General features: G+C 42.0%; 1 protein-coding gene across 7 annotated transcripts in view; it reads left to right on the top strand.

Annotated features, from left to right (window-relative positions):
• The first annotated feature begins 11651 nt into the window (after positions 1 to 11651).
• The window catches only part of LOC104334451 (uncharacterized), a 209001-nt gene continuing 196038 nt past the window's right edge, over positions 11652 to 24614 (top strand). For 4 of the 7 annotated variants that reach the window (XR_012763680.1, XM_075418364.1, XM_075418365.1 and 1 more), the window contains exon 1: positions 11652 to 11826. Coding sequence is in view for 3 of the 7 variants with exons in the window: in XM_075418364.1 (XP_075274479.1) it covers positions 11738 to 11826 (89 nt within the window). In the remaining 4 variants the exon portion in view is untranslated. Of the gene's footprint in view, positions 11827 to 21453; positions 21478 to 24614 lie in introns of those variants that run through there. The other 3 variants (XM_075418368.1, XM_075418366.1, XM_075418367.1) reach the window with 2 other exon arrangements.

Genomic DNA, 24614 nt, shown 5'->3' with positions numbered 1-24614 from the left:
TTCATTAAAACTTATGCTGGAGGATATAGGTCTCTGTTCTTGCCCAATAGTTCAAAAGAAGAGATTTTTGCTCAGTGTTTCCTGTGCTTCTGCCAGTCTTCCCCTATGGAAGCACCTGGCAAAGGAGAAATAGGGATGAGAAATTGGGGATTCTTGGAGAAATGGTGGGAGAAAGAGGAAGCCAAGACAAGAGTGTAGATGGATGGAGGAGTTTTGGGCAGGCTCTGGCTCCTCAGTGCGGTGCAGCATGATGCAGGAGCAGATGGAGGCACTGTGCTGAAAAAGAGATTACTTGGTCTTGATCCCTCTTCTAAAGACTGCTGATTTATCTAGTGATTGCTTGACATAAAGATCAGGGTAATCCCAGACTGCAGATCCCAAACAGACGTAGTTATTTTTTCATAGGCCAGTGTTTAAGCCCAGAGGAAGGTGAGATTTAGGACATGTCTTCATGTCTGTCTTTCGTATTTTTCTGTAGGATAGATTATATAGCTTTCTTCTTGGTGATGCTGAGGATCCATTTCTTATCTGCTGCAAGATTAGGAGCTAAATAGACTAAAGTTATTTTGTTTACAACTTTACAACTCTTCTCATGACTTCTTTCAGATCACCTAAGAGCTTTGAGAGCAAGAATATAAAGCCAATGTCCCGTATAATTTTAATGCCTAAGCTATCAAATTCTGGTTCCTGTGCTGCATTTACTGACTCTTAAGTAAGTGAAAACAAGCCTTAAGATGAATAGAATAGTTTATCAGTTAATAATGTGTATCTGAATGATATCACTGCTGTATTCAACACTTAAAAAGAGCAAATACAAAAGCCACCATAAATTTGAAGATTCCAGCTCAGTAGTGCTGCAACAGCCAAAATACAGCGTAGCAGTTCAGGAAGAAAATTCCCTTTCCACTGAGAATTAGAAGAAAATGTATACAAAGAGAAACTGCTTTTCAAAGTAGCTTTTAGTACGTTGCTGTAATTCCTAATAACAGGAGCAGATGTCCTGGGGGGCTGCTACCTCGTTCAACACAGGCATAGCTAAGTGACAGGGGAGGAGCAAGGCAGCTGCGGAGGCATCCCCCTTTATCCGTATCATGTCTGGACCAAGCTCTGAATGTCAATTGCATATTGCCCTGATCCAAATTATCAGCGGTAATACAAGCTAATTGGTGTTAAGTGAATGTTGTCTACCATATGAAATTAAATGTTTCTGTCATATTTTCCTACCGTAAGTTCAGCACAAAAGTGGGAAAAATGCTGTTGCAAGGAATGACATCGTAGGAGTGAGATTCTGTTCTTCTGCGATCGTTTACAAAATCAACTTTGCAATTGCTGATCAATCTCCAGTCTCTTCCCTGCATGCATTGTTGCTGGAGATAAAGGTCTTCTGAAGAAAATTTAGGAAGCAACTTGCTGATGGTGTGCAAAGGTACAACGGAACCTATCTTGTTCTCCTGTTAGCCCTGCAGTGCTAACTTTGGTAGTTCTGGCTGACCAGAAAATACATGGTTACAAAAGAAGATGCTGCTATACTGAGAAGAAAGTTGACACATATTATTTTTCTAGTTCTATCTAAACTATAAAAGCTGATCATTTCCCATGGTCAGTAAATTTGCAGGTTTGGGCTACCTTGACACCACTGGTGTAATTACCTGTGCTGCGACAGCGGATGGGTGCATGCAAATTCACGTTTTGAACTTGTAGCTGGCCTTTGCTTTTATTCAGCCTTTAGATCTTCTGTGATCTAAAAGACAAATATATTTCTCTCCTTCTAAGAGAAAACATCATAGCATGCTGTAATGTCAGGGTTGGTTTGCCATTTCATGGTTGTTATTTGTACTAGCGTAAGGCTAAAGATCCCCAAGCAAGGTTCAGGATTCCATTGCACCCAAACACACACCAAAAAGATTATTCCCACTTCAAGCAGCAAAAAGCTCACTTGTTGGCAGTCACTGAAAGTTTGTTACATTGGCAACCTCCAAAGCTACTTCATGTAGTTGCTTGAGGTAGAACCCCATTTTTAGCACACGAGTTACTAGAAAAAGATTAATGTGTTGTTCTTGTACCTGAAGTACAAGGTAACCATGGTACACACTATGGTTATAGTGATGGGATTTGTAATTAAAAGGCTGACAGCCAGCTAGGATCGTAGGATTGAAAGGCACCGCCTGGTGACCAAATCCAGTTCTTTGTTGTCACATAAAAACTTATTTTAGAAATCTTTTCATAAACCTCCAAAGTTCCATCATGTAGCTAGCTTTCTATTTTGCTCCTATTGCTTGTATTAGGAAGCCAGTCCAGTCACTCACTTTAGATAAAACTCCCTCGTAATTTCCTGCTTAAACATAAGAGTATGGCTGGTTTGGACTGGCGTGTTCTTATGTCAGCATTGCCTTTTAGCTTTTCCAACATTCTTGCGTATCCCTGGTATTTATCCTGTCCCACCCCCCCTTTCCATAGTGTGCTTTAAGTGAGCAGCCACATAACCATCCCCCTTTCTGCCCCTGCCTGCATTCTGCTAGTTTAAACAAGCCTTCGTTTTGCTCGTCTAAACAGATCAAATTATTTCCAGTTTCCTGGCTGCCTGTTCTCCTGTTCATCCTAATAGGCCGGCTCCATACCCGCATCATGCTGAATTCTTTTCTTCGTAATCCTGAATAATCAAAATTGTACGTGGTATCTCAGAAGGCCTCCTAGCAGGAGCAATGTATCTTTATTGCTGCTGTATCACAATATTATAGGAGCATACTAATCTTTCTTTTTTTTTTACTGCCTTATCACGTTACTGGTTTACAGAATTGCATGAGTGACTCCGTTTCTTCTCTTTGTGTGTCATGGCAAACACAGCAAAGATTGTTGTTTATTGTTAGTCCACAAGGGTATTGTGCAGCCTCTTGTGTTTTTAGATTTCATCCATGTCTTACTTCAGCCTCCAACTCCTCTTGTTTTTCCAGTGTGATATTCTCATTCTCTTCAACACCTCTCACCTTTTCACCAGCAAACTTCATGAGGTGATGCCTATCATTTGTGCCATGTGCAGAGATACTATTTTTTTTCCCCCCCAGGCTCATCCTTGAGAAATTCCTTAGTGAGCTTCCCATAACTAAACAACTCCCTTTTGAACACGACTCACCATTATATCCTCCCTAGCTTTTCTTGTACAGTAAGCTGCTTGAGGTTACGCTAATCATTTTCCACATGTAATAAATGCTTCACTGAAGTCTGTATAGATTAGAGTTTGCATCTAGAAAGTCAATAATAAAAGAAGAATGTGGAGTTAGTTTGGCATAATTTAGCTTCATAGACTTTTTAGAATTTTATACCATTTCCATTAATCTTTAATTATAGTAACCTTCAGACACATTTTTTATTTTTAGACAAATTTTGAGGTCAGTCTAAAAAGCCTGAACTGCTGACATTACCCTTTTCCTCCCTATATTTAGGTGCTTAATTTATTGTTGTCTTGATACTTGCATTAATAAAACATGCTTGATTTGCAGTACTTAGCCTACCCAGTGCTGATTTTGTTGGAGTGCAGACTGCTTTTTTGACTGTTATATATTCTTCTCAGGCACTTTTCACGTGAGTCTTTGCAGCAATGTGGGTTTCTCCACAAGCTGATAATAGGCACAGAATTATTAGTCGGGCATTCCATTCCAACATTGTTTTGTTGTTGTTGGATATGATCATGGTACAACCCGTTAAGCTGTTGATAAACAGACATGCAGGCATGTGTGAAATATTTAATTGCCACTTTCTTGCTGCAGTCCTGTGCTTGCTGCTTCATGAAGCACGGTCAGCGCAATTCCCATACTCAGAATGATTTTATTTGCATTTAGCAACAAATGCTGCTGATGCTAATATCTGTGTCCCTTAAGAATTTACAAAGAAAGCTTATTAAACCATTTTCAGTTCATCAGTTCCCTGTAGACAAGACTGTTTAAATCCGGCCTTGTAATACGTAAATACCTATATATATGTGCATAGAGGTATGAGGTTAGCTGTCTGTATTTAAAGAGCTATCCCAGGATATGTAAGATTCCTTGAGAATAAAGGAAATTAAAATACCTTTTCATGTATAATACTTCTTACAAAGATGAGAATCCTCTGTGCTTCTCAAATATCCATGATTAGGGAAACAGAATCTATCTACTGCTAACTTTCTTAGTAGTTCATTTATTCTTTTACGAGAACTTGGTTACTAACATTTGATAGGAAAGTATGGGGGAAAGCTTGCAAATATCCTCGACTGCAGTGTGCCGGCATCATCTCCTCAGCCTAACATTTGAAAACAAAGCCTACAAAAAGTTTAGGAGTTAGGGAAGGATCTGGAGCAAAGTGCTTTAGCACTGCAAGGCAAAAATATGCCTAGATGTTGATTTTTTTAAATCATGGACACTGATGAGTACATTTAGAACGTACATTTTAACGTGAGGCATTCCCTTTCCTCATGTCTTTGGTCTCAGACTAAAGTCAGACTGAGTGATGGTGTTTAAACAACAAGTCCGGGCACCTGAGTTTGAGCCATTTCAGTTAAAAACCAATCTGGATAAATCTGGGGGTTTTTAGATAGCATGGGTCACTCTGGTCTATGGGGAAGGGACCCAGGAAGAGGGAAGGAGGGAGAAAACCCTTCTCTTTCTATCAAAATATGACAAAGTTATCTGAATTCTAAAACATCTGTTTTAGTTCTAAAACCAGCTGAAAATATGGGTCAGGCCTTGCAGTTTCTACTCATTCAAAATACGTACTGCAGTCCGTAAGTGTTAATAGGGGAAAAATAAATATGAAATCTTAGATTTTTTTTTGCTTAGGTTTCATTTTCGTCATTCCCCTGAAATTCTCCTGGTTTCCGTTAATAGTTGGTAAATAGATTTATAGTAGGTGACCTGTGTCTCAGAAGAAAAAAGCACAGACAAAAGCTCCTTTATGCTACGGATAAAGCACCTTTCACAGGCAATAAAAACATGAAGAATAAGGGAAAAACTCTCCTCTTTCATTTCATCCTTCCCTCCCTCTTTCCCTCCAAGCCACTACATTAATTAGCTGTCTGACTGATTACTCAGTCAAGGACTTAAGAGATCAATGGTGACAGTAGCCAGGCAGGTAATTTAGAGGAAAAAACAGTAAAGTAATGCTCTAATGTCTTTCTGAGAATGAAGTGTGGTCTAGTTGTGTCAGCAGAACAGACAGGGAGGAAAGTTACACAGAGAAACGCGCTATCGAGTTTCGGTTCTTCTGTGACAAATTACCTGAAAGCGTTTTCCTGGGATTTCATTAGCTCCTAATTGGAAGCAAACAAACAAAGCATTTATTCCTTTGAATTTTAGTATTTTAAGTACCAGTGATGTGCTTAGCACTGTGTTAGACAAAGGAGAAAATACAGGCTTTGGAAGCAGCTCGCATCTGAAATCCATGAGCAATTCCAAAGGGACGGGGAAGCCCTGAGGAGAATTCTACTTCTGAGCACTTTTTTCTTTGATATATTTTGCGACTGCGTTTGCGGTGGTGTAGATGAGTTACCAGTCTTAACATCTAAAAACCCAGTTTTGAGGGGGCTGCCTACCCTAGAGGCTAAATTAGAATACTTGAGGTATTAGCGCTAGTTAAGACTGCAGTTTTACACACAGCGGTTTCTGGAGTGTTATTGTTGCCTGTTTTGTGTGATTGAGTTCATCCCTTTAGTACAGCCCTGACACTCACTGATCCACGCTATGAACTGACGGAAAAATTCACTAGGTGAAATAGACCTCTTTTATCACATATTTTAATATTTTTTGCGTTTATTTGTTTTGATTTTCTTAAAGAATAACTCTTTGAAATTTCCTACCCTCTGGCTAGATCAAGAATATTTGAAAATCAGATTGTGGTGTCTACATACGGTCGGTCGGCTTAGTCTCAAAGGGTGCTCTGTATTTCCTGACTTGATGAGCTTTCAAACACTCCTAGCGCGAATACCCCAAATTTGATTTCTCTGAACGCATAAGCATGCAGGTACTCTGCCGGGTTTTTGAACAAGTTGCTTGTTCAGCTGTTTACAGACTTTTCAGGTGGGTAACAGCATGGCCTAAAGATGATCACTGGGAAAAGAATTGTTAAAAAATAAAAAAATGTTTCCTCCTAGAAAATATTTTGTAACATTTGCACTGCTCTGCAATATAGTGGATGGCTCTGAAGTTTCTAAACCCTGTTTTTTATTCGTTGCATTGAGATGAGGCTAGAGTAGCTCCATTAAGTTTATTTGAGTTATATCTGGCGCTCACCTGTGTAGGTCAGAGGAGATGTGAGTCCCCCCCCCAGATGTGTGATTTTAATTTGAATGTAAGTAAGTACACTAGATTAGCCACTCACTGGAGTGCCATTATCCCAAATCCAGAAATAGATAAAAGTACTCCCAGTTGTTATTACCTGCCAACATAAAACTTACTTTAGGATTATATTGTCAATAGCGCGTTCTTGCTAGGGTTTTGGTTAACTAATGCTAAAGAGAAAAGCTAAGAAATGAGATCAGTGGCCTTTATATAAGTAATTGTGAATGTGGGTAACATTTTATTTTCCCAATCAGACGTAATAGCTCCCTACAGAAATATGCTCCTGACTTGAATATCAATGGATTTCTACTGATTCTGTCAAAAAGAAATACTTTATTTGAACATTTTTTCCCTTTTAGAGAGACTGCTACGGGGTCAGATTGCTCAGACCCTTTTTATTTTCCCTCCCTTCCAACCCCTCCTCCCCTCTCCTCTGAATGAACCTCAGACATCAGTGAAAACCTCCATTTCTGTTGTCCTGGGCAAGTGGGAAGTGGTTGGGGAACGAGTGGGATGTTGCCAGTGAACTCCCACACCAGGCCAACCTATGGACCCACGCGTGCCCTGCCTCTGGCGCTGGCGAAGCATCGCGCGGCAAGGCTCCCGGTTCCCAACCCAGCCAGGTTTGCTCGAACGCACGGCGAGTCTGTTGTCACGCTTCGTGCGGGGGTTTGGCCCTCGGTGGCAGCTAATGTCTGACGATGGCTGTGTTGCTACCAGGTAATGGAAGAGGGGGCAGAGGGCAGAAATGCTCAGGAAGATAGAAATGAAGCAGGAATTCCAGTTCAGAGCTAATGGATGGGGCTCGGAGGCTTCTATTAGCAGAAATTATCACTGTATTCATGTATTTCAGGCAGCATTTTTTACAGTTGAATATGGTGTTATTTTCCTAGTTATCCATTCCCTGACAAGTGCTTATAATCAAAGCTGTCTGTGAGCACTATTATCTGAAACTTACTATTATGTGCTGTAGGAAAAATTATCGGGGAATGATGCAGTGCCAGAAAGCTATTGTATGTTTTAAAGATCTAGCGCAATACCAAGTATTTATTTATGTATTACTTTTACGTCCTGTGGAAGAAAATAATTTGAACTTAATTTCCTTGTCTTACCCAACTGCTTTGGAAAATGTACCTCCTGAAGTAAGTCCGTAATTATGATTAACAACACGGGCTGGATCCTCAGTTACTGTAAATTAGCGTCCCCCCATTCACTGCAATGGAGCAATGCCAATTTGTTGCAACAGAGAGAGCTTCCAATGGCCTCCGTACGCTGCTTTACATCTTCAAGGGTATCAACAAACCTCTAATAACAGCATCATACAGAATTTTCTCTGTTTGGCCAGAACAAGCTTAAAAAAGGGGATAAATCCAGCACTGTGTTCCTAAAAGTCTTCAAAATTATCTTGTAAGCAGAATTAGTTCCTTCAGTGTATGCTGTTGATGAATTGAATCAACACAACTACCATTGCTCTGTCATGTGGCTTGGCTTTGTAGAACAACTTTATTTTCTTCTTAAATTTCAGGTTAGCCATATACTTAAAAATATTACTGTAATTCTGGCGTAGCTCTACTGCCTGTTGTCGAGGAAGGAACTCCAGTGAGACAACATAGAAAGGAAGTAATTACCTAAAACTGTTTATATCTATATAATTGACTACGAAACACAAATGAAAAAAAAATCACAGACTGTGGGGACTTTGAGGTTGATGATATGAGTAGGCAATAATAAATTCTGCACTTTTCAATTAGTGAATCCTCAAGAAGGCTAAAGATTAATCAGATTAATTTGAGCAACAGAGTAATCAATACTTTCGAAAACATTCTCTGTTTCAGGCTGGTCTGCCATGCTCTCCATCCGGTCGGCGCTGATGAAAATGATGGTCCGAGACTAAGACTAGTGAAGAAAAATTCAGAATTCCTGAGGATACACTGGTAGACAGTTTGCATCTGAAATCATGTACTATCCCTGCAACTTGTTCTTTCCAAACCTTCCTTTCTCAGCATCCCCTCTTTTTCATCTTACACCTGGGAATTGAACAAACAAAGTCCAAATAGGTTTTTGGAACAATCCTAAATCAGGGATACTGTGAAGACAAATGGTAAATGTCTGTTACCCCAGCTGCTAAGTTAATTACTGTAATGGGAAACATCTTGAGAGAAGCATTGCATATGGTTATTAGCAATTAACCCACCACTCCAAAAATCACAATTCCTGCTAATAACAGAACACAGCACAGCCTTCCTAATTACAATCTCTGCACGAAAATTTCTTTATATCAGAAGGGAATGTTAAATCCTGTAACTAGCTACGATTTAAAAAGACTGGAAATGGAGATATTGAGGACTGGACAGAAAAAAATGAAAATAGAAAAGGGTGGTGTGTTACTGACTCGAAGCTGTGGGCACACTCATTTATGCTTGGGGATACACAACAACTTTCACAACATCTTTGTAGGAGGACAAAATCATAAATCAAAATTAAAATGTTAATGGAGAGGGAAATGTGCTTTAAAATGGAGAGGATAGGACGGGACTTCATGAGAGAGACCAACTTTTCTACAGAACTCATGTTCTGGGCGCTATTGTAAACAATGTGCCAAATTTGGATTGCCCTGGGACCTGCCAGAGCAATTTTCTGATCAAGAAGAGAGGAGAATAATGAAAATTATGTATTTTCCATCCCATAGGAAGTCCTTCAGTACTACGTGGAGGGCATGTGCTGTTTTTTTCCAACCATTTGTGTTGAATGCGATGGGATTAGATTATGGCTCCCCTGCACAAAGCCGCTCAGGGGAATCGGGACTTTAGCTGCTCGGTTCAAAAGCTGGTTTAGCAGAGCAAGGTGCAATTCAGTTTACTCCTTTCACCGATCAGTAAGGGAACTCTTTTGTCCACATGTTCTGTTCTTGCTTTGGTGGTGGCCATGACATGCTTTGAAGGCACCAAGATCAAAGACGCGAATCGTATAGCAAAGAAGTTTCGTGGCAGTGGGCGTGTGCCCAGTTGGTCACGGCAGGGATGTGGAATATGAAGAAGTCACTAATGCTGTATCCACTGCCCTTTTTTCCTGACATAGCCCACTGTTACCACTGTAAGAACTAAAATAAATGAGCCTGCTTTTACCTCCGCATTATCTGTGTCAGGTCTGAAGATTTAACTGACTTGGGCACAGTCGGATCAATTATCCCAGTAGGCTTTTGAAACTACTTTCACCAACGCTGGTTCCCTGCAACTCTTACTCATGTGAATCGTCCCATTAAAGTCAACAGCTTGGCAGGGTATTCTCAATAAAAACACAGCTGAGGATAAAGCATGAGATAATATTTGTGAGCAGGGCGCATTGCACGGGCTGGGTTTACGTTTCAGTTCAGGAGAATGGCAGTGGCGCAGTGGCTAAAGTGAGGCCTGCAAGGGTGTCTGCAGAGATTGCAAGGAGATTGCTCCATCGTCAGAACTCCGCTGCAGCTGTATTCGGCTGCGTGGCCCCCAAGGCAAAGGTCTCACCTATTAAGTGGCCTTCAGCGAGTGAGGTGCTCTGCACTTCAGTACCTCCCAATCTGCGTGGTGCGGTTCCATTATTCTCGGTAACTGGGTGTAGTAAATGTTGTGTATAATTTGTAATGATCACATACAGGTTTGAAAAATAATGTGGAACAGTTTATTGCTGAGTTCCTTAAGACAGAAAAATTAAAATATTGTTGAAAGACTAATCTACCTCTCCTGGAAAAAACAGCTAAGCAATAAGATCCTTTCCTGTTTTGCTGTGATGTGATCCTGAAAATAATGCAGGTTGGGATGACATCTCAGGACACAGTTAACACTCAGCCTCGACATAATGAAGGTCTACTATTTTACGAAGAATGATTTTCTGGGGTTTAAGAAATAAAATTATTAGAAAACAATGGGCTCTGCAGGAGGTAATGAGATTAGCTCAGCACGAGGTCCTGCAGAGGTAAAACTACTCTAGGTGCAAGAAAGGCTTGGCCGTTCAATGGAAATTTCAGGGTGTGATTAATCTGCTCTAAGGTCAGATAGGGCTATATGTTTTCTTTACCATGAAAAAGAAATCAGTTGATAAAATCCGAAGGGCATCATGTCAGTGCAAGCTTCAAAGCAACGAGCAATATAAAAACAGCTTTCTTCTTATGATGGGTGAACGTTTACCGGCTTTCGCAAAGGCCTTGGAAAATAACAACCGTACAGGGAACTGTGCTTGTAAAGTGTGTGCAGAGGAGAAGCCGCTGGATCTCGTTACAGGACTGAAAGGAAGACAAATTAATGCACTGCAAAACTCCGGCCGACCCCTAACCCATGCGGATGTTAGCGTAGCCGTGCAGTTCTCTCTGTCACAAACACAAGCGCAATCGGAGGAACTGGAGACCAAGCCCGTTCCACCGGAGTGGAAGGAAATCGCAGTTGTCTTCAGCATCAGTTGGCTCAGGGCCCATCTGCTCCTTCACAGCCCATCAGTTGGTTGGTCATGGCTCTCTAGAGATGGGAAAAATCATGGTGTGATGGACCTCGAGTCCTACATCAGATCATAAAATGCTTACGGTGTGCTTCTCCCATTTTTTATTTGCTAGTATGCACAGTTCCCTTTCTGGGTCAGGTGGTTCTCCCTCGTCTTGCCAGTAAAGGGGAAGGAGTTGCCTTCAGACAGCAGCAGAGGTCTGGAGAGATGATGAAGAGGAGAGGAAGGATGGTCTAGAGGACAGCGTGTGACTCTGGGATTTGAGAAACCACTCCGCAGTTCCCAGCTTTACCACCTCGCTGCCACGAACTCTCAGCAGTAGTGGTGTTACCCCTCGCTCATGATGTTAAACGCCTTTATTTTCACGGCTACCTCTCTGAAGCGCTCGGGTGGGATTGCAATGGCCGTCACGCACAGAACAAAGAAGGACCAGAGGAAAAAAAAAAAGAGAAGCCAAGATACAAAGCTTGGCATCCCGGAGCAGAAGAGAAAGCGTGCGGGGGGTGGTCAGCTCTCCTCCCAGAACCGGTAACCGCCACAAACACGGGGCTGCATCCAATTTCATATATTATGGCGTGAAAACAAACCCCTCTCTATCTTCCACCTCTGTGCCTTGCACCCAACGGGAACTCGGACCGGGAGAAAAGTCCCTTGAAAGGAGGGGAACCGAAGTGACACCGAGGAGGAGGAGAGGGGAGGATGCGCGCGGGTGATGGGGCAGCGGGGGGTCCGGGGCAGGGAGCAGCTCCTCCTCCCTCTCCTCCCCCCCCCCTTCGGGGAGGGGGGGGAGGAGGAGGAGGAGGAGGAAGAGGAGGGCTCCGTGAGGCCGCCCAGCCAGTGGCCCGCCTCGCCGCCGCTTTAAATGATTTGGAGGGCTGGCAGCGGCTGTGGCTGCTGTCGGAGAGCCGCAGCCCCCCCTCCCTCTCCGCACCCCATTCCCTTCCCGCGGCCGGGCGATGGGAGCGGGGCCGGCCTGGCTGTGGCTGTGCTGGGCGCTGGCTGCCCGGGCGAGCGGAGCGACGGAGCCGCGGCTGCTGCGGGGACTGTGAGTGGGGGCCGTGGGGACCCACCCCTTGCCTTTGTGTCGGGGGGGGGGGGGGGGGTGAGGGCCTGGGGGGGGGGTTCACCGGCTGGAATCAGCTGGCGATGAAACTCCGCGATGGAAGAAAGTTTAGCAAGTTCTACTTCCCCGCGGCAGCGTGGATTTCTGCTCCGCGGAGTTATTTATGTGCGTGGTTACTCGCGTTGAAGCAGCGAGCGGGTGGCGGGGCTGTGGTGGGCTTCACCGGGTGGGGAGCAGGAACGGGCAACTGCGAGTAATGAAAGGTTCATGCGGTCGGGAGGGAGGAGCAGGGACGGGGAGCATCCCCGGGCGGGCGGCTCGCTGGCGGGCACAAAGGAGCGCGGTCCCCGCACCGCTCCTCGCCCCGCAGCGAGCCCCGAGCAGGCGGTTTGCGCGGCGGGAGCAGCCGCTGCCCTTTGTTGTAAAGGCGGCGTAGCGTTTCCGCCGAGAGGTAGCCTTCGGGTCAAATGGTAAAGTAGAAGAGCTGACAGCTCGCGCCGGAAAACCTTACGGGTAAAGTTTTTGCTCGTCCTGATAGAAACCAGAATTTCTGGGAGCTGCTCCCCGCTTTGTGGTGGGCACCTTTCTCGCCGTAAAAGCTCCCCGTGTGTGTTTAAGGCATGTCCGTTCCCCTCCCGAGCAACCTGACGGCAGCTCCCGGTGTGCCCCCCCGATTGCCAGCCTCTCTGCCTATTTTTTTGACTCGATCCACTTCATCCCACCCTTTCATAATGAATTCGGCCTGTGTTTGATTTCAGGGTAGTTAATTTCTTCTGTCACAAAACTGAAATTTCTAAGCCTATTTCTTGTTGGTCTTCTATGCAGTATCACAGAAATATGTACTTAGTAGAAGTGCTTTTAAGGTGGTTTAGATTACTCCATTTTGCTAGAGCACGAAGTATGCATCACAGTGTTTAGACAAGTCGAGTCCTTTTGCTGGTAAAGCGTTTTTTGTTTTCGAAACGCACAGTGTTTCTTTCAGGTGTGCTGCTCGCTGTGTTTATAAGCAATTACTATGAGGAGGAATACTGTTGGCCTACATTGATCTGTTTGCATTTGACAACTCGGTAATTACTATGATTCTGCACTTTTGAAGCTGGAGGTGGTATTAACTGTGAATTGCTTCCAAATAATTTTTGTTTGCTTTTACCTGTTTATGGTGGTGTCACTGAGAAAAACACAGGAAATGTTCCCTTCTGGAAATGAAGCTATGTGAGGGTTGTTACCGTTGGGCTCAGCGTGTTGGGAGCAGCAGTGCACTGTCAGCCAGCAGTGATCAGAAAAACCCACCCAAACCCCACCCTATACATGGGGCAGAGCCTTGGGTGCTCTTCCCAAGAGGCATATTCTTGCAATTACTATAATTCTTACTTCTTCCCTTCAGCTAGGGTGTGTAGAAGTATTACTCCAAACTTATTTTACGCTGTTTAGGGACTTTACTTTGATATAAACAGAAATAGAAGCCATTACTCCTTAGGAGCAAGCATGCCAGCTTTCCCCATAAAACAGTGAAATGTCCAGAAGGATGCTGGATTCATGCTTTCCATGAATAACCTTTCATGAAGGATGGATTCGTGTTTTTCACGAATAACCTTTTTTAGTAATTCTGTTTTGTTCTTTTGACATCGGTCACCTGTGGTCAATGGGATAAGAACAACAAATGTATCCCTTGGAACACACCATGCCGGGCACTTCCTTCTTTAGCATTTGCTGTGGTTTTGATTGAGAATTTATGTGGCTGTGGGTATACAGGATATTCTTTATAATTGTTTTCTTTATGCTGCTAACTTGAGTATTTGCTGCTAGCTAAAAATGCAAGGGATCTGTGTGGATGTTGGTATTGTGCTTCCAAGCCCCCTGAGGAGCCTTAATGTAGAACAGATTATAGGATGACTAGCTGTTTCCATCAACTGCCTTTCCAGACAATTAGCCCTTGATGGTCTTGTATTAGAACTTTAGAGAACACGGGAACGACCAGAGAACAAATATGCTGTTTTCATTGGAAAACATGCTATTTAGGCCTTGAAATCAGGCATTAACCATCTCTCATCATAGAAAGCGCATTTTTAGCAGTTTATTTTGCAGTGAGCTCTGTAGTTTAAAATCGGGGTATGTAATGACATTGTAACTGTGGTGTGTGGTTACCTCACATGGGGTTTACCTTCAGGATCGTGCTTAACATAAGGCTGGGTGTACTTGTGGGGCAGTGCAGAAATGCAAACTGAGAGTAGAGGGCTTCAGTTGCTGTCGGAAGTCGTAAATCCTCCCCTAGAGAAATATTCCATCACAAGCTTGAGAAGTACAGGTGTTTGCTCATAGTTAGCTCTATACGACAGAGCAAAAGGCAGGAGCGCTTACGAGGCATGTGCTAGGAACCCCACTTGTACAATAAATATTACCTTTCATAGTTAGGACTGAGACATGGCTGAAGAATGGATTCTTCCCTTCCCAAGTGACATGTGAGTGAGGACTTCTTTGTGAAAGTCACGAGAGAAACTTTGTCCCTGCCAGCGTTAAGCCCATTGCCTTGCCCTGTGATTGTGCAGGTCTGGGATGATGTCTAAAAGGTCTGATCTGGTTTCAGAGGATCCACTCAGTCTTGCATGAAAACTGTTTTGTTCAGGTTTTTTTTGTCTGCTAAAATGTTGCAGCTGCATATTTTCACTCTGTCCATAAGCAAGTAAATTTGGTCACATTCCAAGGAACACCTGGACTTAGAGCTGGATTCCTGGCTGAGTAACTGTTTTCCAGCTTCTTCAATTCTATGGGGTGCTGTAGGCTTACTCATACTCCTTCAGAGAAATCCTATACCCAAAAGCAAAATCAGACGGTATCTGCATTTGCAACACTTGGGCAAACTTGGTCCTTTAGCTGCACCTGTGACTGGGCTACAGAGGTACAGGGCTAGTGTTGCGCCGTGTCTCGCTGCAGGCAGGTGTGGTTGCGGGCAATATTTCACAGTAATATAAATAACAATTTTTGTAGGCAAGTGGGTGTAATTAAAAATCCACTTCTTTTGAGGACTGGAATGTATTTCAAAACAAACCACTGGTGTACAGAGTGTTTCCATGTGAAGGGATGTGTCTGAATTCTGATTGCTACAGCGGAACAAATAGTGTGTTATTCTTAATATGTTGGAATGTAGTGTGGAAAACAAAGTAACACAAAGAAAGGCTTCTATAAAGTATGCGGTGATACAGCTTATGATAAAAGTCCAGGTTCCAAGTATAATACTGTCCAAATGATGTGAAAAGTAGGTTGTATAATCATTTCTTGGTGAGAAATTGTCTCAGTATATTGGCTGTTTAGTCAATATGCTGTGTTTTCACCTCCAGTAATGCCAATTTGCAGGTGTGAGGAAAGTTGGTATTCTAGCCTTAAGTAAGGGCTTGAGGTTTGCTTAGTTTTTGGAGCTGAAATGAGTAATGTAGTAGAATCTCCTTCCAGTTCTTCGAATGGGCTGTCATGTCTTCACAGATTTGAGAGTTAAAAAACAGATTGCAGGTTTTCTAGTGAAAATACGGACCTGATTTGCTACTGTGGTGTATTTAAATTTTTATCTTGCACTAAGTAAGATTAAGTTAAGTCTTTTTTATCAGCTCTTTTTCAACCTTGGTAGAAGTGATGCCGGCAACCCAGAGTCACTGCCATATTCTCATTTAGACTACTGAAGTTTACCTAAAATTTTTTTTTGCGGCTGAAACCTCAAGTACTTCTTCCCAGTCCAGTCTGCCCAGAATCTGTAAGGATGCAGTAAACCCTCAGTATTCTTGAATGGTAGCTACCTCTAGCCTTTGAGCTTTGGATGATACTGTGATTTTAGTAAGCATGGTTTAAAAGCTTTGGCATAAAAGTTATGGCAGTCTCATCCTGTAGTCCTGTTCCTCCACCCCCCAATCCCTTAATATCCAGTATTTGTTGCCAGGAAAGAAAAATAAATGCAGAAGACTGTAATGTTTCTCATCTCTGTGAGTATGAACATCATGCTGAACAAAAAAGGCATTCTAGCCTGTGCACTACAGTGTCTTGCCACCAGATAGAGCTCATGCTGGTCAGCATTATAACTTAGAATCACATTTTTCAAGAGCTTGCACTTAAAGCCTCTGTTTCAGAGTTTCTAGAGGAAAATTAATTTTGAATTTAGTCTTTTAACAGATGGTAAAGGGCTATTTTTCTCCCCCGGTATATTCATTGGCAGGAGACTTAGAGATAATGAATGTCATCGTACTATAGTTCTCTTCCCGATTTATGACACATTTTCCTGTTCTTTAGGGGGAAAAATGAGATTGAGACTTCCTCCTAAACTCTGAAATAGCCATAGGACTATAAAAATACATGGCCATAAAATGTGATAGCCTGAAGTAGCTGTATTTATCAAAGACGAGCTTGATCTCATGAATGACTGTGAAATATTTTCTAGTTTTAGAATTATCTTGTTTGATATCAGAGACATCACATAAGATACCTACAAGAGGTTTAGAAACTTGCCACCCGTGATTGCAGTAGTTTATACACACTGTGTGAGTGTTAAAGCTGCAACTTGAAGGTAGGTAAGCCCCTGCTCCCGTTCACTCTTAATGGGATTTGGGTTCTTAAATTACTCTTCATAAATGCACCCAGAGGGGAGAACTTGTCAGCACTTCTTTAGGTTTAATTGTGCTGGGTTATGAAGTGTTGATAGTTTAGTTATTTATGCATACATTTATTATGCGCATGTACTGCGTGTTCGCAGTATTTCTGACTTCTAGGAAAACTGCCTGCTTTTTCTTTCAGCTTCTTTCTTCTGCATCGTTTATATCCAACGCTGCTTATTTATCATAGTTCTAGGCATGCCATGATCTAGATCTGAAAGAACATGGAATATTTTTAATAAACTAGAGGAAAGCTCCTGGTGAGGAGGGATAAGATTATCTGGTAATGTAAAACCTGGTCTTTGGATGACTCGTCAGCAGAACCTCCTTTGATGGAAGTGGTCCTTTGGCTCTCGGAGTTAACAGACCAGATTGCAGACTCATGTTATTCACCAATGAAATACCTTCTCTCTTTGAACACAGTTAATAGATTTCCGCCTTCTGAAATCCAAGCCTGTTATTGCTCACGTTCTCTCTAAAATCTATTGCTTTTAATTTGTGTCTGAGGAAAAAGACATTTCCTTTCATTACTGCTAAAACAAAGCATTTAAAAATTGCATCCTGAACATATGTAGTCTTGGTTTCATACTTTGGATTCCATGCTGCTCTTGGTTTAAAACTAATCATTAATTGTTCCCGAGGTAAACTTGATATTTTTGCCCTTTGCATAAGAAGATGTGTGCTTTCAGATATAATATGTACACAAGCTGAGCCGTACATTTAGTTGTGTTTCTCTCGGTGCCTTTGACCTATAGATGAATATTTGATCTCGTGTGTGAGAAGAGGAATGTTATTGAAGTTGGAGAGCTGACGTTCTTTTTTGGTATTCTTTAGGTGAAACACCATACTGCCTTCCCTTTGTAGGTCAGAGCACAATTTGGTGCTGATTTTTGCTTGGTAGAGAACACCATGCCCAGGCTGTGTTTTTATGTACACAAATTAATTTAATATTGAAAACACAATATCTCGGGCTATGCTTGAGAAGGCTTTTCAAGGTACTTTTTTTAAAAAAAAAAAGATGAATTATGAAACACTTGTGTATTTTGGACCTAGTCTTTTCAGGTGAGAATATTCCTGTGCTCCTTGCCTCTTACAATACTCTGTAGTGGTTATGCTATTTGTACTTACTAGCTAGCTCTCTCCCTGCCTGACAGATGCATCATCGCTGCAAAAAATTCAGTTGCATCAACTTATCTCTTACCCTTGTGTTCTTAGTGAGACAAGTTCTGTCCATCTTTTTTTTTTTTTTTTTTTTTTTTTTCCTGGAACATAACACCAGGAACCTCTGGGTTATTTAGAACCTCAGTAATAGTTTCTGTTCTGAAAGATACAAATGCTTGCTTGTTTGTTGTTTTTTTTTCTCCCCAAGTTTACCACTGTAGAACACATTCACTAATTCATGCTTATTGGTTGCTGTGGGAGGTTTTGTGGCTACCATTCATAAAATATTTAGCTTTACCAAAATTACTTGATGTTAAAAAAAATGAAATGGGCGTTTGCATCAGTGGTATCAAGCTGAGGATTTATGGAGCAGTAAATGACCTGGGCTATTTTAAGACTTAAAACATTGGCGTGTAAGACCTTAAGTTTTCTTGCATATATTATGTTGTAGTTCAAAGTAAGTTTTCAAGAAAAGAGTTTTTGGCTCTAAACTGTTAAAATCTGACATCCACCAGAAAAGCAGCGAACAATTCCTAGATACTGGGTGCCAAATCGAAACCAAGGATTTCGCTACCTTCTAAATAGCTTCACTGTCATGCAACGTGACACTGCTGTAAACCAAAATGAGCTTTTTCTCCTTCCAACACGAAAGATGTGACATTTTGAGTGATTTTTGAGTTAAATATTTTATCATCATGCCTTCCTGTGCCTTCTTGCCAAAAGAAGCTCAGGTGTGTGTGCCTGGCAGATTTACTGGGGTGACTGTTATCATTCACTCTCTGCAGTGGAATGATAATTGAGATGGGTGTCGTTAAAGTGAAATCTCATCTGGAGATGACTGCTGCTGCTTGATGCTTTGCTCTTATCACTTCACGGTTTTTTAACGCTCAGTTTTGTCTGAATTCTGGACAATTATTTGCTTTGTCTTAGCAATGAGTACATGCAAACTGTTTATTCTCCCTATATGTGACCTTCCATACTTTTTTAAATTAGATTAAAGTTGTATCCTTGGGACAAAGGTCCTTAAATTGTCTGTAAAGCAATGTGCGTGCTAGAAGGGTTTGTCAGTGCTGTGTGAGGCTTGGCAGATCTGGTCACTGGCAGTGATGCTGTTCTTTTTTAGTCACTTTTTTTTAAAAAATAAACAACTCAACAGTGTAGAAATCTGTGGAAGTGCACAGAATGCATCTAACAATAAAGAATGTAATGGATTTAAGAAGTTAATGTCATGTAATCTCTGCACTTATTGTATGACTTGTTTTGGTAGTGAATTTTCTTTGTTTCCAATAAGACCTGTTCCACAGTAGCCATATTCTGGGATAATCAACTGTTTTTGGATACAGTAGATAAAAGTAATGAGCACGCTTCCCTGAACGTGAATGAAGATAGATATGTGGAGGTTATCAGAATTGTAGGTGAAAGTGGTGATACTGTATTTGCCATCCTGTGGGTCTCTACTTCACTTGAGGCCTCCTTACCTGGTCCTGCAGAAGCCACTTGGTGCCTGCAGAGGTGAGCCAGTAGAAGAAACTATAAAACTGGATGTTGCTGGGGACTGGGGCTATGTAATGTTATCTTAAAAAAAAAAAAACAACAAAAAAAACACCCAAACTTGATTAAAAAAATCCAAAACAAAAAAAAAAACACACAACACAAAAAACAAACACTCCTTGATTTAAGATGCAAAAAAGGTGACTTGGCAAACCATAGTTAAATGATCTGGATGTGCATGTTTATCTTCAGCTATTCTTGCTGAGGAAAATAGATGATTCTGTCTTGGGGGAGGGAGGAGGATAGTTAAATAGAAGCAAAACGACAGATGCTGCACTTTGGTAGCAGTAGGAACTAAAAATCTTATTGTTGTTATAATAGCTGAGTGTGTAATTAATCATCTCATATTGATTTGTTCTTAATCTAGATGCAGTTCACAAAGGCTGAAAGAACTCTCATGTTATTTAGCTGCTCCATCTAATCAGGGAGAGGATGTGAATAAGACACCGCAGTGCATTAGTAACCTGTGGGGTTAGGAGAGTCTTCTGTGCTGGATTTTCGTCCACAGATCCAGAGAACTGAAGTGATAATGAGACCTGATCTAAATGAGCTGGGTGCTTACAATCCATATCCCAGAGGGCATATAAACATCACAACTATTGATACAGGATCAGCAGAGAGCAGGGATTGATTAGTGGTCAAGGGAGCAGGATGTCCTAATATTCTCTGGTAGTGCTGATTAATTTGATCTGTGAAATGTGGGGAAATGAGCCTTAAAATAGATTAAGGTTTCCAACTAGAAAGGGGAGCTTGGCAGTTTAAAAAGGAAGAAAAGGCTTTTCTGTCATTCCAGCCTTTCTGAATTATTGTTGCCGTTAAGCAATGTATATCTAGAGACAAAACTTATTGCTATCTCTGTTTCTATATAAATAAATGTATGTAACTTGTTCTTTAGACCTTTTGTTCCTGTGACCTATTTCCTAATTTGACTTTTTGTTTTTTCTGTGTTCAGATGAAATTTTTCTCTTTTCCACTTGAGAGGATATTTATAGCAAACTTTTAATGAGCATCCTGTTTGCATACAACATCATGTTGCTGACCTTTTCTCCTCTGCAGCACAGTATGTTTCTGCATGGTGCTAACTTGCCTCTCTTTTTTTATAAGAAGCTGAGGATGTTTTGCTTAGGTCATTGGAGGTGTGAGGAGATTCAGGCAATTTTCTAGCCTGAGAAGATTCTAGGCAAAGCCATCGTACCAATGTGCACTGAGGTTGATCAGAATGTGGTTGTATCTCTAGAGCAAAACCAGTAGTTGTTATCACAGCAGTGGAGACCTTAGCCCTGAGTATAATCTTGGTTTGCTTAAGGCAAATTTACATTTGATCTTTTCAAACTAAATCTGAAAAGCATATAGACTATGCTGTTCTAAACTCTTAATAACAGCATAAAAGGAAGGAGAGCTGACCAATTAGTGTTTTGAAAATACAGAATTCTGGCAAGTCGCTTCTGATGACAGGTCTCAGCTATTGACTGGTTCGCGGGAAGATCAATAGTGTTCAGGCTGCAAATTCTTCAGCTGAGGCAATGCAGGCTACAACATCTCATTTTTAGGAAGATGTTAACAGCCTTCTGGCTTACTGGAGAAGGTGATGTCATTCTCTTAGTCTCTGTGGAAAGACCTAAAATCAGACAGCCAAATTGTTCTTTACTTCGTATTCATTAATATTTTGATTTAAAGTTTGCGCTGTTGAAAGAAACCTTTAGGGACATCTTGATGTGTGTTTGCTCTCTCACTACCATTAAATCTACCTACGCTTAGCTTCTTGATTTGAGCTGGGGAAAAAGGGGATTGATGGAATGAGCAGTTTACTTTAATTGTCATTCAAAGAGCCAGGTGTTAGGATCATGCGAGGCAGAATAAGAAAATATCCTTGTCAGAGGTGTGGTGTACCTTTTGAAATGGTGGAGCTGTTAGCTTTCTGCACATGCTCCTGGCTCATGTGGTTCACAAGGGCAGAGGTAAGGAGATGGGAAGACAACTGAACACACAAGAGCTAGAAAGCTGCCTCTCTGCTCCCACAAGCAGATGGCCTGCAACTGTCTCTTCCTTTGTTTTGTGACAACCACGTGCACTTCATCACAAGAGCCCCTCCATTGCTACAGAAAATTATTTATGCTTGGGTGAGTGTGTGTGAAAGAGGTAACTGTGCTGAGATGCTTCTCAGACTTGCAGAATCGTGGGCAAGGATAAAACCGCAGAGAACATCGCTTGGGAGACTGTAGACACGCTGTTTCTATCACCCGTTCTCTGGCAGGAGTTGTGGGAAGGCTGCAGTCCCTTCTCGGAGGAGGTTGGTTGAGCTGATGCTGGTGGTGAGGACAGCTTGCAGTGGAAGCTGTAGAGTGGGAGCTCAGGACGAATGACCACAACTGCCAGTGACTCACTGAAGGACTCAGGAATGCTGTCTGGGTGTCCAAACGCTGTGAGGTGCTGGGTGGGCAAGACCAGAGTCTGTTGAGCTTGTGGGCTGTTTCCTGGAATGGCAGCAGATGGCTACTGAGGAGGGTAAGAAAAGGGGTAAGCATGCAGTGAGACTTTGCCTGAATACCTGCTCAGCCTCACGAACTTGAGGCACAGGGACTTCCCAAGCCAGGTTTGCCATCTTTGTATTTAATACACCTCTGTGGGTGCTTTTTCGACTGTATTTTTGTGTGATAATACATACTCCTTTTGAAATTCTAAATACAGGAATGAATTATATCCCGCCTGGAGATGCTTTTAATTTTCTCTGAACTTTTCCTGTTGTGCAGTGGTTCACAGGCATCACAGCCATACGATTAGCCAAGGCTGCTCTTGCTTCGTGTTGGTCTAATTATCTCTTCATTAGAATCTTAAGTCTTGAGCTGGAAGTGTGTAGGGTGTCTTTGTTTAAAGGGCAGTCTCCTAATGCAAATATTAAAAGAGCTTTCTGGCTTGCCCAAGTCAGACTGACAAGCTAATAATAGCCTTCGTGTTAGTCTTGGCTAACAGAGAGCATCAGTATAGAAAGGTTTTAAGGGACTGGTGTATCAATCAAATCATAGGACATAATATGCATTAGTGTGTTTTGCTTTTTGTAACACTTAAACTCCCATTAAGAAATATTTTCTGAATGCAAAGGGCTTGGAAGTAAAAATGGAGCTGTCTTCCTCTAAGACATATCATGACATCTGCTTGAGGTTTCAGGTTAGTCTTAGATGTCCTCTAATTAATAGGCTGCTGTAATACCAAACTGTATTTTTCAAAAGCTGTAGTCTTGTTCAAGAAACTGTTCTTAAGTTTATAGGTAACGTATCAGAGCAATGAGTCAGATGGCTTAAACTGGCGTGTTGGCTGTGTGTGGGGGGAGTTGTGAAGACAGCTAGGTGTTGAGAGGGCATGTTTTATTTCCCAGCTTTGCCAGAAGAGGATTACATGTTATGCAATTGCTGCAATTTAATTATAGTGTAAGCAGAGGTTTTGATATCTGCCTTTAAATTATCCCAAGGGCATCTAGGAGGAATGGCTTACTTTGAATAAATCTTAATAAACTTATGACTTTATGCTGCTGGCTTGTTTTGTTCTGCGAGCGCCATTTGTTCCTATTAACTTTATCGTAGAAGTCAATACAGCTATTCCTGGAAACATGGCAATGTCACATGAGTGAGAATTTATAGGATGGGCTCAGTATGTCATTACAACAATTGTCAGCTTCTCTCTTTTTTATTTATGAAAGAGTGATGCATATGAATGTACCTTTATCTGGAAAGTTTTAGGCAATTCTAATAAAAGGAGATATGCATGAATTATCAGTACATGATGTTCTATTCACTAGAGGGAGAGTCGTTTTAAAAAGCCTGCTAAGTGAGGCACGGTTGCTAAGTAAGGCACGGGTTTTATTAGACCAGCTGACGTAATGGAAAAAAGCAGGCAAGATTTTGGGCATACAAAGACCTCCTTTGGATGTGAAACAAACGGCAGACTTTGCACGAAGAATGGCTTGGGAACAATTGCTCTGAACTGCAGCTAAGTGTGCTAAATGGCGAAGTAACTTGAGAGGAAGGGATGGTAGTGGCACACGTGGGAAGGATTGCTAAGTAATGGAGACGGCATGGGAGTGTGGAGGAAGGGTGGCTTCTGCAGGAATTTAAGGCAATCTGAAACCACGTGGCTACTGTCTTCTGTGTTGCTTTGTAGTGTTGGCAGCTGCAGCTAGGGCAGACTCAAGGAATGGGAAATAAGAAATGTAGAAAATGGACTCTGCAGTGGAGGAGGAAGAACATGGAGAGATGTGGGAGGGATGTCCACTAAATATCTAGGCTGATGGAGATGAGCAGTTCCTCCAAAGCCTGGGAGAATTAGGCATTCTAGTATAGGGAACTAAGTTCTGCCAAGGTAGGGTGTTCTAGTACAAACACACTCTTGACTCTTTTTCCGTGGTGAGATAAGACAACCGGAGCATACAGTGTTGGACTTTCTTTTCGTAACTTCCTTTATGTAGGCTACCCTGATTTCCCAAGCGGGTGGTTGGTTTGGTTTTAAATCTGATCTGTTTCTCTACTGGAATATCCTTTTTGGGCAAAGGTCCTCTTTCCCCTGAGGTGGATATCCCCAGCATTTCCCTTCGCTGGAGACCTACAGCACCTTTGGGAGACCTGCCTGGGTTTCCCATGCTGGGCTTGCTTTGCAAGACCGGTGGCCTCTGCGGAGTACTGAGAGTCTCCTGGGAATATTCTGGAGTGGCTTTGATCTAGACAGGCAGTGCTTCTTCCGGGTATGTAGCAGTAAAAATCAGCATGCTTCTAGTATTATCCTGTTCTGCACAGGCTCAATTTAATAATGTTTGTAAACTACCTGAAGACGTGCAGATGAAAGATGTACTGTTTTATTAGAAAGGCTACCTTGCATGGTGTTCAGACCTAACAGGGAGCTATAAAGTACTTTGGGCCTCCAAGATAATATCTCATTCAAGATTTACAGTGCTTTTTAACAAGCTCCAGTGTAACTAATGATAATTTTAACTGCCAGGCAGCTGTTGGGTGAGAACAGTTATCTATCTTATTAATGCAGAAAACCGCCCTGTTTTTTAGCACGGGCTTACATTCATACCTCTGCCAATTGACAGAGGCAACGAGCGTCTCAGTGCGTTACTCCCTTCGTTAGTCTCTAGCCTGAAGAGAAGTCTCAAACTGAAATTTGGGGATGGATGCATCTGCTAGCCAGTACGACACACTGCTGCACGTTGTTTACCATTTACTGGGGTGGGTACGCGAGGTCCCTGTTTTCCCCCTGTGTTTTAGTCGTTGAGGCTTAAATTTGCAAAGCCTCACCAGCTCCAGCAGGCTGTCTTGGGAAATCGATGGTTTAGTTAGGTTAACAATCTGTTAACTATTCAGCAAATCACTGCAGTAACTTCGTTTTTGGTAAAGTAGGCTCCTGTCTTAAAAGACAACAACACCCCCTCCCCAA

This window comes from Opisthocomus hoazin, chromosome 4 (assembly GCF_030867145.1).
Source record: "Opisthocomus hoazin isolate bOpiHoa1 chromosome 4, bOpiHoa1.hap1, whole genome shotgun sequence".
Taxonomy (NCBI): Eukaryota; Metazoa; Chordata; class Aves; order Opisthocomiformes; family Opisthocomidae; genus Opisthocomus; species Opisthocomus hoazin.
Note: the sequence above shows the minus strand (reverse complement) of the source record. Positions and strands in the feature narration are given on the sequence as shown.